We start from the raw sequence: 14,278 nt of genomic DNA on the forward strand, positions 1-14,278 counted from the left end.
ATTGAAGAACGCAAAAAATGTGAGGCACAGAAATTCCTGCCAATCATTTTATGCTCCGCAGCTGGGGGTTATGATTGGCCGCCCCCTTAAAAAAGGTGTGGAAACGATTTTGCTGGTCAGAAGATTTGTCCATTTTTCCGGGACCACTGCCACCGTCAAAAATGCATACAACCGAATCAAACGGGTGGAAAAATGGACACATTGTCACATAAAATTGCGACACAAATGGACTGCAACGCGCGAATGGACACGTGTTGAAAGATTTTCCCGAAAAACGCCACCAAAACGGGTCACCATTGACATGGGGCCATTTTTTCCGGGCAGCCCATCGGTATCGTTTTGCGTAATAAAATCATAATCGGTGTCATAAAAGCGCGGGGAGCGCGACCGAGTTTATGTGCTGCCTACTGGAAATGTGAACCGATCTGGAAGAGGTTCGGATTGAACGGTTCGGACCGCGAGACTCTTTTGCGGATTACACGGTATTTGACGGAACCCATGGCCCCATGGCCCCAGGATTCTCGCACGAGGATTAGGATTTAAGGGGTGTAATATCTACTCACCAAACTAGTGGCGAGTTCCTTCCCGCTCCTTTTTTGCGCCAAAGTTCGGTCCAACTTAACCGCCGAACGAATGACTAACCCCGGTCCGCGGAAAGTTCGTTTGGTTTTAAAAGTCAACAAGGGAGCGGTGGTAAACAGCACACACAACCCGGATCAAACTGCCATCATCCGGGTCCCGAGGAACACTGGAGCCACACGGGTTTGCTATTATTATTTTCGCGTTTTTGCGCCCTCTCCGGTGGCCCCCCCCCAAAAAAAGGACGAAGACCGGCAGTCAGTTGCAGTCAGTGGGAAAGTTTATTATGATAATCATTTGTAGAAGTGATTAAATTTCCTTCCTCGGATCGTGCGGTGAAAAATCGCTCCCTACGGTAAACGGCGTCCTGGTCTTGGCACTAGCGTCCTGCTCTTGGCTTGGCTTGCCTTGGGTTCGTGGTGCCTGCAGTCAAATAGTTTTGTGAAAATGAGAAATTGCGCCCAACGCTACACTAAGCTCTCTCTCGCTCTCTCTCTCTCCCTCTGTCGTTAGGTTATAATCTTCCGGTTCCTTTGCCGTTGCTTGTTTTTGTTCGCCAAATGCTCGACGTGCCAGGGAAGCTGTCTTACGGGCGGCCCTGGCCAACTTTGCCAACTTTAAAACGCTGCCACGAAGCACGGAGCGGGAATCTCTCCGTGCCACTTTGACGTTACTTCGACCGAGCGCTTCGAGTCGAGTCCTCCCGGTCGAGTCCCGGCCACCGGTCACCGGAAGTTTGCGTCAACTCAACAGGAACCTCGTAAGCAGTAATTTGTTACGCTCGGATTTTGGGTTGGCAGGCGAACTTTGACTGCGTAACACTGCGTCCCATCGTCGTCGTCGTCGTCGTCGCCCTAGGCGAACGCTACTCGACTCTTGCGATTCTTCGGAGGCGGCCGGGCCGTGCGTTCGGCCATCTCCAGCTCGACCGTGGACCGCCGGTACGGGGCCGCCATGCTTTCGCGCGTGTCCTCGTCCGAGAAGTTATCGTCGAAATCGTCGTCCACTTGGTACGCGAAGTTGGTACGACCTCCGGACCCGAGCCCCGCATTGCCGGGCCCGGGTCCGCTGCGCTTCCGTTTGCCCTCGAACTGGGGTGAACCATCCCCGTAGCTTCCCGCTTCACCACCGTACGGGGGGTGTCCACCGCCGCCACCGCCACCGCCGCCGCCCGGGGAACTCTGGGCTTCATCTTCGGGGTACCGCCACATATCGCCCCCGGAATCGTACGGGTTCTGGCCGCGTATGATCGACTTGCGGATCTTCCTTTGCTCCGCCATCGACTTGCGGCGCGTGTCCAGCACGTTCAGCGTTTTCCGGCTCAACGTCAGCCGGCCGCCCAGATCCAGATCGCCCTCCTTGTAGTAGTTCCGCTTAAAGTTCGCCTCCAGGTTGCTCCAGTCCTGTTTGTTCTTGTGCTGATACAGGATCCGGTGGATCGTATCGCGCCGTCCGATAGCTTTCTGTTCGTCCTCCAAATCCTCTTCGTCCCACTGAGGCTTTGGGCGTTGAAGACGCCGCGCGATCTCGACCGCATTTTCACGCAACTCCGCATCCAGCGACATGTCCTTCGCTTTCTTCGAACAGTACCAGTTCAGTTCGGTCGACGCGAGGATCTGCGAGATGGTCCCGAAGCGGTGCATCAGCATGGCCAAGAACTGGATCACGAGGATGACGCCGAAGAACAGCACAAACACGAGCCCGATCGGTTCGAGCTCGAGGTACTCCCGGCGGATCATGATTTCCACCGTGCTCTCGTCGTAGCTGATCTTGTTCTTCACGTTAAACCACCACTCGACGTGCAGCTCTTCCTTCTTCAGCTGCAGCAGGAAAATGACCAGCACGAACAGGGCGTTGGCCATCACGAACGCAAACACGGCCAGATCGCGCAGGTTCTTGAGCTGCGACTTCATCTCGTCCTTCTGCTTCTCGGACAGATCGAGCGGCTTGAGGTACTTCTCGATCAGCTCGATCCAGAACAGCTCCTCGGAGGCGGAGATGGTTTCGGTGTCGCCATTTTTCAGGTCCACATCGTACAGCCAGTCCGGCAGGTAGTTGAGCTGCTTTTCGGGCTGAAAACGGGGTCGAAAGGTGTCATTGGCCGGTGACGGGAAAAACATGCCATTTCTTACCTCCTCGAGCGAATCGTTCTTTACCGTCTGGATGGGCGACGAGACACCGGATGTGGAGGCCGGCGAGGCGCCTTCCGAGCGATGCATATCCAGGCGGAGGCCGATGTCATCATCCTCGTCGTCTGATCTCATTACGGTGACGTTGCCGGTTAATTTCCTGAAAAAATAAACAGCAAGGGGCGCCGAAGAAGCATAAGGTAAGACTTTTCCAGGATGTCAGCGGACGAGTTTTTAAAGACCCAGCAAAGACGGTGCCCTGGCGCTGCAATTTGTGGTGGATCTGGTTCCAGTGGTTAAGCTGTAAAAATGCCGCAACAAGACACGCGCGCGAAAGGATATCCGGCGGCTAGGTGCTAAACGGAATGCCGCCAACCGTGCACCGTGTTTAGTGATGCGCGACAACACGGGAATTGCATTTGGCGTTTCGCTCCCACCGCGAGTCCTCTTATGTTTGAGGGGCCCGGCCACGGCCCGGCGTGATACTATTCTTATTAGCAACGGCAGATAATCTCCCCGGCAAAAGGGAAAACACACAGCGAGCGAGAGAGAGCGGGAGAAAAAAAACAGAGCAGGCTGTGGATGATAGGCACGGGCGTCCTTGCTGTCATCGCCGAGGGTAAAAACTACTTAAAATTATGTGCAAATGCGATCTCCAACCCCGTTCTTGGGTCGGGCCGCCCTCGAGGCACACAAGACGTCGTTAGGAGAGCGTGAAAATAGGCGTGCAATGGCGCATTGCACGTGGCTGGCGGCCATTATGGGCCGCCCTTTGGGGTGGTGAAGTAGGCGTTGAAAGTTTGCGCTCCGGCAAGGGGCCCCCTTTCTGGTGCCGGAGCGGAATATAAATTGTGTTTTAATTTAATTTCCAGCCCTTCAAGCCGCCACGTGGCAAGTGATTGACAGCGCACCATGTCCCACTGTCATTTTAATTCCCGGGAACCCCCCCGGGGGGGAATCTTACATTTCCAGCGCCTTCATCCGGTGGCCGATGTCGGTGAGCGAGGCAGCGATTTGCGTGATCTGTTCCTTTTCGGCGGTCGGTTTCGCGTGCGTACAGAGCATACACCGGAACAGCCCATTGATCGAGAAGTCGAACGAACCGTTCTCTTCCTTGTCGGGCGACCGGAGATAGCCAAGGATTTTCTGCATTCTCCCCTGCGGTCGGTCGGTCGTCGCTGGTTCCTTCTTGGCCGCATCCACCGGGTTCTCGCGCGTTCCCCACGATACATCGTTCATGTTGAACACGGAGTAGATCACGAGCAGCATGTACATCGACGGAATGGTAATGTAGTAGACGAGCCCCGCCGGAAGGGCTTCCATTTCCTGCGGATGCAGCAACCCGGTGATAACGATCTGAAGTGCCACGGCCAGGAAGAACATGGACGAGGGCGCCAGAATGCCGTCCTCCATCACCTGCACCACGATACCGACGAGGACGGCCATCATGACGAGCGAGTAGATGGCCGAGATGAAGAACGCCGCAATCAGTTGGTACTTTTGCTCCATCCAGTAGCAGATCGCCATGAAGCCGGCCAGCGGAACGCCGTTCCACAGGAACGAGGTCCACATATCGATGCGGAACACCGCCACCAGTGCGCCGACCATCATGAGGAAGATCGTCCCAGGGCCGAGGATCGTCCCGAACATCAGCATACACTGGTACACGATGTACGGCATCGAGATACTGTTGTTGGTCTTCACCACCCGCTTCGCGTCGGACAGCAGATCGAAGATGTTGGCGATCGTGGAGGGCACCCAGCGACGTCGTTGGTTGTAGAACTCGTTGAATCCTTCCGGAGCATGTGTGTACGCATCCGAGGCGGCCGAATACTCGACGCGGAACTTTTGCTTCAACAGCAGCGTGCACAGCCACCGATCCTCGCCCTGATCGTACTGCACGTAGTGCCGGGCCTGGTCCGACTTGGTGGTGTACTTCTTCATCACCGAGTTCTCCATCAGGGCACGGCCGCGGAACAGCGAAAAGCATCCGGGCGAGCAAAGGACGCACCCGATCACGTGCTCCGTCGCCTTCTGGAGCCAGTGACCGATGGCGTACTCGAACACCTGATACCACACCATCGGGCCCGTTCCGACCGGATGAATTCTTCCGCAAGCCGCCCCCAGATCGGGATCTATCTTCATGCGACCCACCAGCAGCGAGACGGCGTTCGGCTGGAAGTCGATGTCCCCGTCCAGCGCCAGCAGATAGGTGTTCTGCGCGATCACCATCTTCCGCTCGGGCGACGTGTTGAGCTGCATAATTCGGAAACCGAGCAGATAGTACATATACATCACCTGCGACCAGCGCTTCTTGTGCCGAATCTTATTCTTGTCCTTCAGGTGAGCGATCATCTTCGTACGCCCGGGCAGCGTCCAGATCAACCGGCCACCGTACGGGGTGACGATTTTCGTCGGCGGATAAATCCGCATCTTCGTTTTGTACACTTCCAGGGCCGCTTCCTCGATGTTGTTGATCAGTGCCTTCACGTACGCGTTGAGTGGTGACGCATCGGCACTTTCGCACTTTGATTTATCATTCACGAACGCATCGTCGAAGAAAATGTGAGCTAAAACAAGGGAGATGGTCAATGAGGAGCTCGGAGTTACCCTCGGGCGGTGCCTTACTTTCTAGATCGTAATAGTCCGGGTCGATATCGTCCTTGTTCGCTTGGATGTGCTTCATGGCCATCCGGCGGGCACACTGATCCTCGTCCAGGCGCAGCAGCGACTTGAGAAACTCCATCAGCTCCTCCTTCGTTTCGTGCCACATCGTGGCGCAAATGAAGATCTGCGGGATGCGATCGTACGGTTTGATCCGGTCGTCCTTCCCTTCGTTTGCCTTCGCATCGATTTCGTTCGCCTTCTCCGTATCCTTCACTTTCACCATATCCTGTCGACAGAGAGAGAGAGAGAGAGAAAGGATAGTCGAAACGGACAAGCTTTTGGACCGCCCCACAGGCTTACAATTTTCTTCACGAAATCCTCCTGATCCTCACGCCGCCGATTCATGGCGACACTCTGGTCAATCAGCAAACTGTTGTACATCGGCGTCACGAACAGTTTCTCGGTGGACGCGTTGCGGTCACTCTTCGCCAACCACAGATGGCGTGTGATCCACGTTTGGGCCAGCAACCACAGCAGCCAGAGCCACGAGAACTCATTCACGACGTAATCGAAGAGGTAGTAGATCGGTGGCATCCGGAAGAACACGTAGTCGGGCAGGATGCCGTCGAAGGCGCAGACGTCCGCCTCGCGGAGACCGCAGAACACGAGCAGCAGCGTCACGGTGACGGGCACGGTCAGATTGATCGGAAACGCCATCGAGAAGCTTTGGATCTGAATCTTGCAGGCGAACTTGCTGAAGATGTAGCACACGTACGAGCACAGGATGTGGGTCACCGTCGTCCAGAGGATGGCGTTGCTGGTCGGGAATATTTGCTGCACCTCCAGGTCCGACGTAATGGCGGACAGGTCCGGGAACTTTTCGTTCAGCACCGCTTCCATCTGCACCGCGGCCAGAGTGAGTCGGGAAACATAAGCGTTGCGGAGCATAAGGGAGTCGCAAAATGGACACGCATGATCGTTCAATTTAATGGCAATTAAATGATATGAATTAATTAATCGAATCGTTTCGTTCGCGCTGCGTGCTTGTCTGGGTCCCTCTGAGCCCTGCGAGCGATTATTGTGGTTTCCAGTGTTGATGGGCGCTTCAAACGTACACACCGCGGACATTTTTCAGACCCGGTCCGCTGGTTTGTTTGATGCCATGATTTGGAATGTGGCCACGGGCATTTTTTTGCACCACCCAGGGGCGCTGTGTATGAATTCTCGCTCCCGGTTTTCGCCGGAAAAATAATTTCGTTTCCACTGCAGCGCGAAGCTGTAAAACTATGGTCCGAGTAATTTCATCCGCTTTGCGGCTGTAAACTACTCATGCAATCAATTAATATGATTACCATCACCGGAAGGGGCTGTAAGATAATTGCGGCACATCAAATTTAACTAAAGCTTGTTCCACATATCAAATTATTATTAATTTTTTCGCCCTCGGCGCAACTTTCTCCGCCCGGTGCGGGACCTCGGTTTCGGGGAAAACAGAAGCGAAAACAGTGCAAAAATGCAGCGTAATTAAATACGATGTTCTGCGCACGGTCAGCGAAGCCACTCTCTCGGGGTTCACTGTCGTACACTCTTTTTGGCCATTTATCAAAAGTCGACCCATGATGAATATCACATATCCAAACGTGGTGGAAACCGTTATGGGTTTCTGTTTATAATAATTTTAATAACACTGGGATACAAGGGTCAAACATTTGTAATGTGACCAAAGTAACCCTATAAGATAATGATGAACAAACACTTCGTTTCAGGTTTCGTTAAAGCGTTATGCAGTTGCCAATGTTAAGTTTAATTAATTCATTGATTTAAATTCGTTTTCGTAGCTAATATCGACCAGCCATTGAATAAGGTTGCATTGGTTGATAAATCGACGTCTGTCCATGGCGAACCTGCATTCTAAACATGCAACGAACTGCAAAACGAGGATCGTCGAGCGAGAGGAATGCTGCTTCCCGAATACAGATTATTTGAATCAGACTGTTTCGACGTTTGTACTTCCTAATTGGTAAAATGCCGCGTTTTGGAAGCTTCCATTCTAACATTTGTTCTAACATTTCTAACTGTTATCGTCGTGATTTCTATTCTATCCTGTCTTTTGTAGTCGATACTTCCTGTTTTCCTCCTGAACGATTTCCTGCGTTTTCACAGCATGGCGTTGCCTGTCACTAGTTCAAATCTTTAAAGCTCCCTTTGCAGCGTAAATGTTCTGGTAATAAATATACCTTTAAGCCTGATACACTTGTTTGATCCGATGAAAATTTCCTAAATAATTATTGCTGCACGTAAACATTGAATTTCGTTCAAAAGAGCCTTGAACAACGAATAAAATGATATGTCGAAACTCAACTTAAGCGTATAAACGCATCCACATCCATTGGCTTTGTGTCATGTGCTTTGTGTTGGTTAGTTGTTGTGCTCCCCAATTCAGTGCCGTAATTAGTGGGTCCTTAGCGAAACCTTTTCGACTCTTTTGTAAATACAGAAATAACATCTAGGCTTGTACAGCTTAGTTGAGATGATTACGGTGACTCCGGATTGTGTGTTTGGTGAAATTTGTGACGAAAGATCAGAAAAGGATCGAGAGAAATGAAGTGAACGGGAGCCCCAGAACCGATATGCGGCAGGGACCCCAATCGGTTGAACCTCGAAGGGTAACATCAGCAGCTGATCCTGCGCATGCAATCGATTCAACCGGACTTCAAACTCCCGCCCGACTACATAACGCGGCTTCTCCATGGTCTCTCTAAAAATCTAAGTCTACGGAGCCAGTCTGGTAAGTTTGTCCAGATAATATCAATCCTGGGATTGACTACTCCTGTACATTTTCTTAAAAGTTTTTGATCCTGCCAACGGAACATTACTGCACTCTCGCAGACACTGGGTGCTGTTACGCATACCGAAATAGAAAATGGATCCGCGACAAACAGTCGTAGTGGCCCATTCTCCAAAAAAAAGTATGGCCATCGGTCGCCATCGGATTAACGATTCGCAGACTATATCCTTCTTTTGGCGGGCGGACCAACAATGGCGGGTTTACTATCCATTCGGACAAAACACCAGAAAACCCTGCGCGGAGGGCGAATAATTCATTTATTCGCAAAAATAGTCATTTCCTGCGACGTGTTACAAAACAGCCTGGCTCGAAACGTAATCTGGCCAACAACGGGCGAGTCACGTTCGGCTGTCATCGCGAAGGGTGTGCATCGAAATCCATTCGTCGGACGTTCCCACTTTTTTGCGGCACGATGATTTGTGCTTCAGCGCCGACCGCGGTCCATCGGGGGGGCGCTAAGCTCGCTTACCTCGGTGACGGTGATGGTGTGGTTGCCCCAGCCACTGCCAAACAGACCGAAGAAATCCGACACCGACTGCTCGGAGAGGAAAATGCAGGCCCCCAGGAAGAGGGCGATCTTGAAGGGCGCGAGCAGGAGGTACGTTTGATAGCGACAATCCGTTAACTTCTCACGTATGGCTGCCATCGCCGCGATTGGCCCTGTACCGTGTGTGAGGTCGGGAGAGAGAGACGCATTATTTGCGATTGGACACGCTGTGTAAAACCGCTGTGCCCCGCTCGGTCGGCCTGGCTACGTACGGAAAAAGCTTTTCAGCGACAGATAGTTTTCCCACCAATGGAACGACACCAGGAAGAGGGCCACCGGGATGAACCAGAGCTCGAACCGGTTGTTGAGAAGTGGCCACACCACGAACCCGGTGATCTGGGCACTGATCGCCAGCAGATCGAACAGGTACTTGAAGGCCAGCTTCGATTCCCGGGGCGAACGGGACACCAGGGCGAGCACGGCCGGAACCAGGCAGACGCAGTTTGTCAACATGGCCGCCTTCACCACGTCCAGCTGCGGGAGCACGAAGAAGGCCAGAATCGCCAATCCGCACACGTGGAATCCCTCCATCACGGCCGCCACCGCCAGCTGGCCCCAGGACGGGCGGGGGATGTTTTTGAAGAAACAAATACGGGATGCACGGATGAAGGCCCCAACTTCCGGCACGGAGAACGAGAAGAAAATCGCCCACATCCAGGCCACCCGCTGCTCCCGGGGGATGTACGCTTCGAACTGCTTGTCCGGCTCTGGGAAGGAGGGAAATTTCACACAGTAAGCCCAAGGTCTCTGAAGACGGATTCTTTTCAATCGTACCCGCCCCGTCCGGTTAATTAGGCAACTCAATATCGTTATTAAAATGGCTGCCCGCATCGCAGGCCTGTTTACTCACGTCGGACGTCACAGTAGCGATTCTTGGTGCCCTCCTTGATGTTGGACACCATCAGCAGGAACGACATCTTGGAGAAGCACGCACTGCCCAGGATGACCAGGAAGACGAAGATGTAGGTAAACACCTTCAGCCCTTTGATGAACGTTACCAGATACTCCTGGCTGGCGGCGGAACCGGACGTCTGCGGGACCGGCGGGTCTTGGAACGAATCCCATAGCTTGTTGTCTTGTTGGACCCTGCAACATACACACGAACAGAACACCGGTGAGTCTGGTAACGTCCACGTCCCCCGGTTGCGTGGATATTGTTAATCAAAACATCAAACGCAATTTAATTAGACTCCATCGGTGGTGATAAATTTAATGGCTTACAGGTACACCGGGCGGCCGGCAGGGGCGGAGTGTTAATAAATGGGCCTGCTGAAAGCCGCCCGTCCGGCTTCGACGATCGACGAGGAGCAAGTGGTGAGCCCGATCCAATCGAGCCAACGGAGCGCAAACGACAGCAAACAGAGTCACCGAGGCTGGCCACAACACCGGCAACGGATGGTTGCATAAACGCTGATTATTGTTCACAAGTGTGCGTGCGGCCAGGGCCTGGCCAACTCCAACCAAACACACACACGGCACCGGAAGCGTGAGCGCATCTGCAGCAACAATTAGTTTTACAATGGGCGGAGCACTGGGGCTCGAGCAAAACCGCATCGTAAAATTTATGATCCGATTGATTTATGGCACATCCTGGCGAGGGCTCCGGGCGGGGGGAAGGATATTGCTCGTTGGGTGTTTCGGCTGGGATCGGCAGCGATCTGGCGCACGGCCACGGTCAGGAAGCAGCAATCAATCGATTGCCGGACCGATGCCGGTGACTTACCAAGAGATGGTTGCGCCAAACTTTGACCAAAGGCGGCCCGCGAGTGTTGAGTGGACAGCGAAACTAACTCCCCGATCTCCGGTCTCCGGACCGTCATTAGTGGGGCGCGTGTGGGTAGTACGTCTTCATTAGGGTGGGGTTCTTTTTTTGCTTTCGGGCCCAAAAAAGCCTGACCGAGGAAAAGGCCTCAAATTGATTGATAAGCTTACGGGTACGCCCTCGAGGGTGACGGAGTTTCCCCATTCGGCCGGCAATCAAAAGGAAAATGTTTTCCAATCACCGGGCGTAAGAGCGAAACGTTGTTCACTCGTGACTGGGACTGACGGGTGCTGCACCGAAAGTTCACACTCCTTCACCTTCGTCATCGGCGCCCCACCGGAACGAACCGGAAGTGAACGAGAGGCGCTAAGCCAGCCGCGGATCCGCGCGTTGTGGATTTTTCGTGTTATTTACTCGGGCCACGTGCTTCCGGTGTTTGGTCCCCGGGTCTCGATTCTCGAAGCAAAATGTTATGCGAATACGTCAACAATGTGGATGAAGGGCTCCTGGTAGGGGGACCGCTTTCAAGGGCTTCCCGCACAAGTACCGCATGATGGCGGGTGGTGGACAGGGTGCGTATAAGTACTCCTCCCCCACCGCCATCCCCCGGGCGGGCGGACAGGTATAATGATGGTGGCGCATGAATCACTTCGCAATTTCCAATGCTTACGCGGCGCGTACGTTAAAGGTGATGCTTTTCACATCAAAATTCGGTTGATGTATGACGGGTGACGGCTGCGCGTTGTTTTCGCGATTCATTTCTTTGCGCCCTTCCCTTCCGAAGGGCCCCGGTTTCATTTTAAGAATTCCACAGCTGCCACCGAGCACGCTTCGAGCTGGCCCGGTTCACATCTGGCAACAGTGTACCGTAAAGAACGGTGAGCTCGGTGAGCCTGCTGCAAATGGGGTTTTCGGCGATACCATTTTTAACCGGGTTCCGGGGGCGATGACTGATACATTTTCACGTGCAACCCGAAAGGTGGCCCTTTTCTTGTCCTCCCACCCCCCAAAAATAATGGAATCCGGCATCAATAAACTTACACCTTTCTGTTTTGTTGAGGCGCGTAGGTAACTTTGATTAGCGGTTACAATGTCAATTACACAAATAGGTGCCATTTAATTGTCGGTGCCAACAGAGCGCGCGTCGTTATCTTGACACTCGTTCTTGACAGACCGCAAATAGCCTACTGCGTTGGGAAGTTGGGCGTTGGGATTTTTGTTTGGCGACGTTGTGACCACTTCAGGGCCGACATGTGTTAGTCAACTCGCGAAATGGCCACAGATTACAGGGTGGCCGCCCAACATCGGAATGGAGCGGCTTCCATCATAATTCCATTAAAAAGATTCTTTCGTCCTTTTTCAACTGACATTACAGTGCGGTGCGCTTCCGGTGCGCGGCCACGGAAAACTCGCTTTCACGAAGTATGATCGGATTTCCATAAATCTGAATACATATTCTTTGGTGTGCCTTCGATTCTCTAGTTGCCGGCTCCAGCCCGGCCCCGGCCGGTGCTGCGTTTCGTAATGATGTTTTCATCGTTCCGTCATCGGTTCCGATGGCGCGGTGCGGTGTGCCCCGGCCAAAGTGTGCCTTTCACCCGGGGCCCCGGGAAGAGTGGCGGCCGCCAGCCGGAGCGGAGCGGAAAAATATATATTATTAGGAAAATTTCTTATTGAATATTCAATTGAGTCAATTTTTATTAAAACAGAATCACTTTTTTCGCGTCCATCTTTTGCGCTATCGTTTCCCGCGGGCTGGGTTGGGCCCCGAACGCGTAAATCATGGAATGATGCGCACGTGGCACCCGACGGGCTAAAGCCGGAAGTCCCCGGACCATCGGGGTAAAAGTTTGCCAGCGTGGCCGGCGGCCTCAAAAGTTTTTCTCATTTTACGTACTTTTTGATCATGACCGTTCCCTCGTCGTCCTCGTCGGACGACTCGGTGAAGTAGTTCACCGAGCTGGCGTTGTTCTTCATGGCCGTGGGCGAGCTTTTTCAATAAGACACCACTCGGTGCAAGCGGATTTTAATGATTCGCGAGTAATTTCGACACGGACGTTCCGATAGGCTGGATCCGGCGGCGCACCGGAGATCGATTACACATCTGGGGCTGGGAACCGGACAACCCGCGTAGGAAACTAAATCAATCGAACAAACACGTAGTGATGGAATTCTGACCTCAATTCGGGTTCGGTTCTAATGGTTCCACGGTAGGCGAGTGACTGACAAGCGCTGGCCAGCGCTGGGAGTCGGCACCTTTGACGGGCGCGATGTTGCTTATCAATTAAATGCACTTTACTTGTTTCCGCCTCTACAATCGCACCAATCGGCCACACTCGGCGGGGAACTGTTTGTCTCCCATGCGCGGCTTTCGTCAGACCGCGCGTCTTGACTTCGGGGGCCGGGTTCAGCCGTTCATCCCTCCGAGTGACTTCAAATGGTTGCCTTTCCATCAAATCACCGTAATGGCAGGCGTTGGAGGGCCACTTGGCTGGCTGCCGGACCGGTTATCAATTTGTTCTGAACCTGATTGCTTCTCCTCACGATATGGGGGGATCGCTATCGTTCCGGAGATCCGCCGTTGGGTGTGCACTCGTGGAGCGCGACTAACCCGTTCGCGCGACCATAATCGTTCCGACGTGTCGCACTCGGCGATAAGTGATCGGTGAGTAAACAGGCGCTCTGGACGTTCTGATGGCAAATGGTGATGTTTGATAACGAATCGTTAAAATAAATTAGAACGAGCGAAACTATTGCTGTCAGTCTGAGGTACGAGCTCTGCTCTGATAAGTATCAGGCATGGGGAGACTGAAAATAAATGCAATCAACCTGGAGGGTGGAGCTTCTTGGAATCACCTTTCATTCAAACTGGTGCATTGGATGTAAAATGTATGTTCCCTTCGTTCTCTGAGTCCTATTTTAATTTCCATAAGTGGAATGAAACTGAAAAACTAATATAGCAAAATGGAAACACCTTTCTAGCTTTGTAGCTTTGCTGTTGCTACAATATGTTGAAAGTGGAAGATCAACAACTCAACAACTATCAACACCGGTTTTGAGGGGTCCCCCAGGGGCCCGGGTGCAGCTCCGGAGTGGCAGTAACGAAAATAAATTGTCATATTAACTAGCCCGAAAGCTTAGAAAGGTCAGCGCTGTTCGTCCTGTTCCGGGGCGTCCTGCACGGCGATCGGTTTATGGTGCAGTGCTACGAAAGTTAGTGCCGTCGGTCGCCAATCTCTCGTGGTGCAGCTATATTTACACTTTCCCGGAAGTGTATCACAAACAATCATAAAATGTTAATGGACCGGCTCGTTACTGAGAAGAAGCGGAAGCATGGCAACACAATCGGAAATGTAGTGTCTTTCCTGATCCCTCTTGCCACTAAGTACGTAGTAGGGCAGGTGGTGGCAGGTGAGCCCCGCTTCTGCCCACCGACCTGGCCATCTGTAATCAGGTGCATTCCGGTTTCGGTTTCTGGTTTTTCAGTCAATTGCAGGGTCGCCACCGTTCGACGACGTCGACGAAAGAGTTTCTGGCCAAATTAAGCATGGTGTGCCTGTGTGCTCGGAACACAAGACAAATAAATAGAAGGAAGGGTACCCGAGCTATTAGGATCTGAAGTGGTTTACACACTTGCGTCCCCCGTGTCCCCGCCTGCATCCGACCACAATTCGTTATGGTTGTTCCGTTTTTGTTCCGATGCGCCTGCAGGATTGTTTTATTATCCTAACAAATATGTACCTTACCTTGGCTGCCCGGGGAACTGTCTCCTTCCGACTTTCTTCGTCCTCGTGTAGTTGGTTGGC

The 14,278-nt window shown here is 52.8% G+C and overlaps 1 protein-coding gene across 1 annotated transcript; it reads right to left on the minus strand.

Annotated features, from left to right (window-relative positions):
- Positions 1-907: 907 nt before the first annotated feature.
- LOC131211087 (chitin synthase chs-2-like) lies at positions 908-12,820 on the minus strand. The gene is made up of 9 exons (XM_058204439.1): positions 12,370-12,820; positions 9,561-9,796; positions 8,923-9,417; positions 8,633-8,823; positions 5,676-6,215; positions 5,337-5,601; positions 3,673-5,278; positions 2,712-2,868; positions 908-2,651 (listed from the first exon to the last, which is right to left on the minus strand). Exons 1-9 carry the CDS (start codon positions 12,447-12,449, stop codon positions 1,434-1,436), a joined length of 4,788 nt encoding a protein of 1,595 aa, XP_058060422.1. The 5' UTR covers positions 12,450-12,820; the 3' UTR covers positions 908-1,433.
- Positions 12,821-14,278: the final 1,458 nt, after the last annotated feature.

The sequence above is a fragment of the Anopheles bellator genome, chromosome 2 (genome assembly GCF_943735745.2).
Source record: "Anopheles bellator chromosome 2, idAnoBellAS_SP24_06.2, whole genome shotgun sequence".
In the NCBI taxonomy this organism is placed as follows: Eukaryota; Metazoa; Arthropoda; class Insecta; order Diptera; family Culicidae; genus Anopheles; species Anopheles bellator.

What these genes read in the sequence shown, in the direction of transcription:
- LOC131211087 (XM_058204439.1), bottom strand. Translation starts at nt 12,449, where the DNA reads ATGAAGAACAACGCCAGCTCGGTGAACTACTTCACCGAGTCGTCCGAC. An exon ending in AGGATTTCGTGAAGAAAATT is followed by an intron (nt 5,602 to 5,675) that starts GTAAGCCTGTGG and finishes CTCTGTCGACAG; the next exon opens with GATATGGTGAAAGTGAAGGA. An exon ending in CGGATGAAGGCGCTGGAAAT is followed by an intron (nt 2,869 to 3,672) that starts GTAAGATTCCCC and finishes TTATTTTTTCAG; the next exon opens with GAAATTAACCGGCAACGTCA.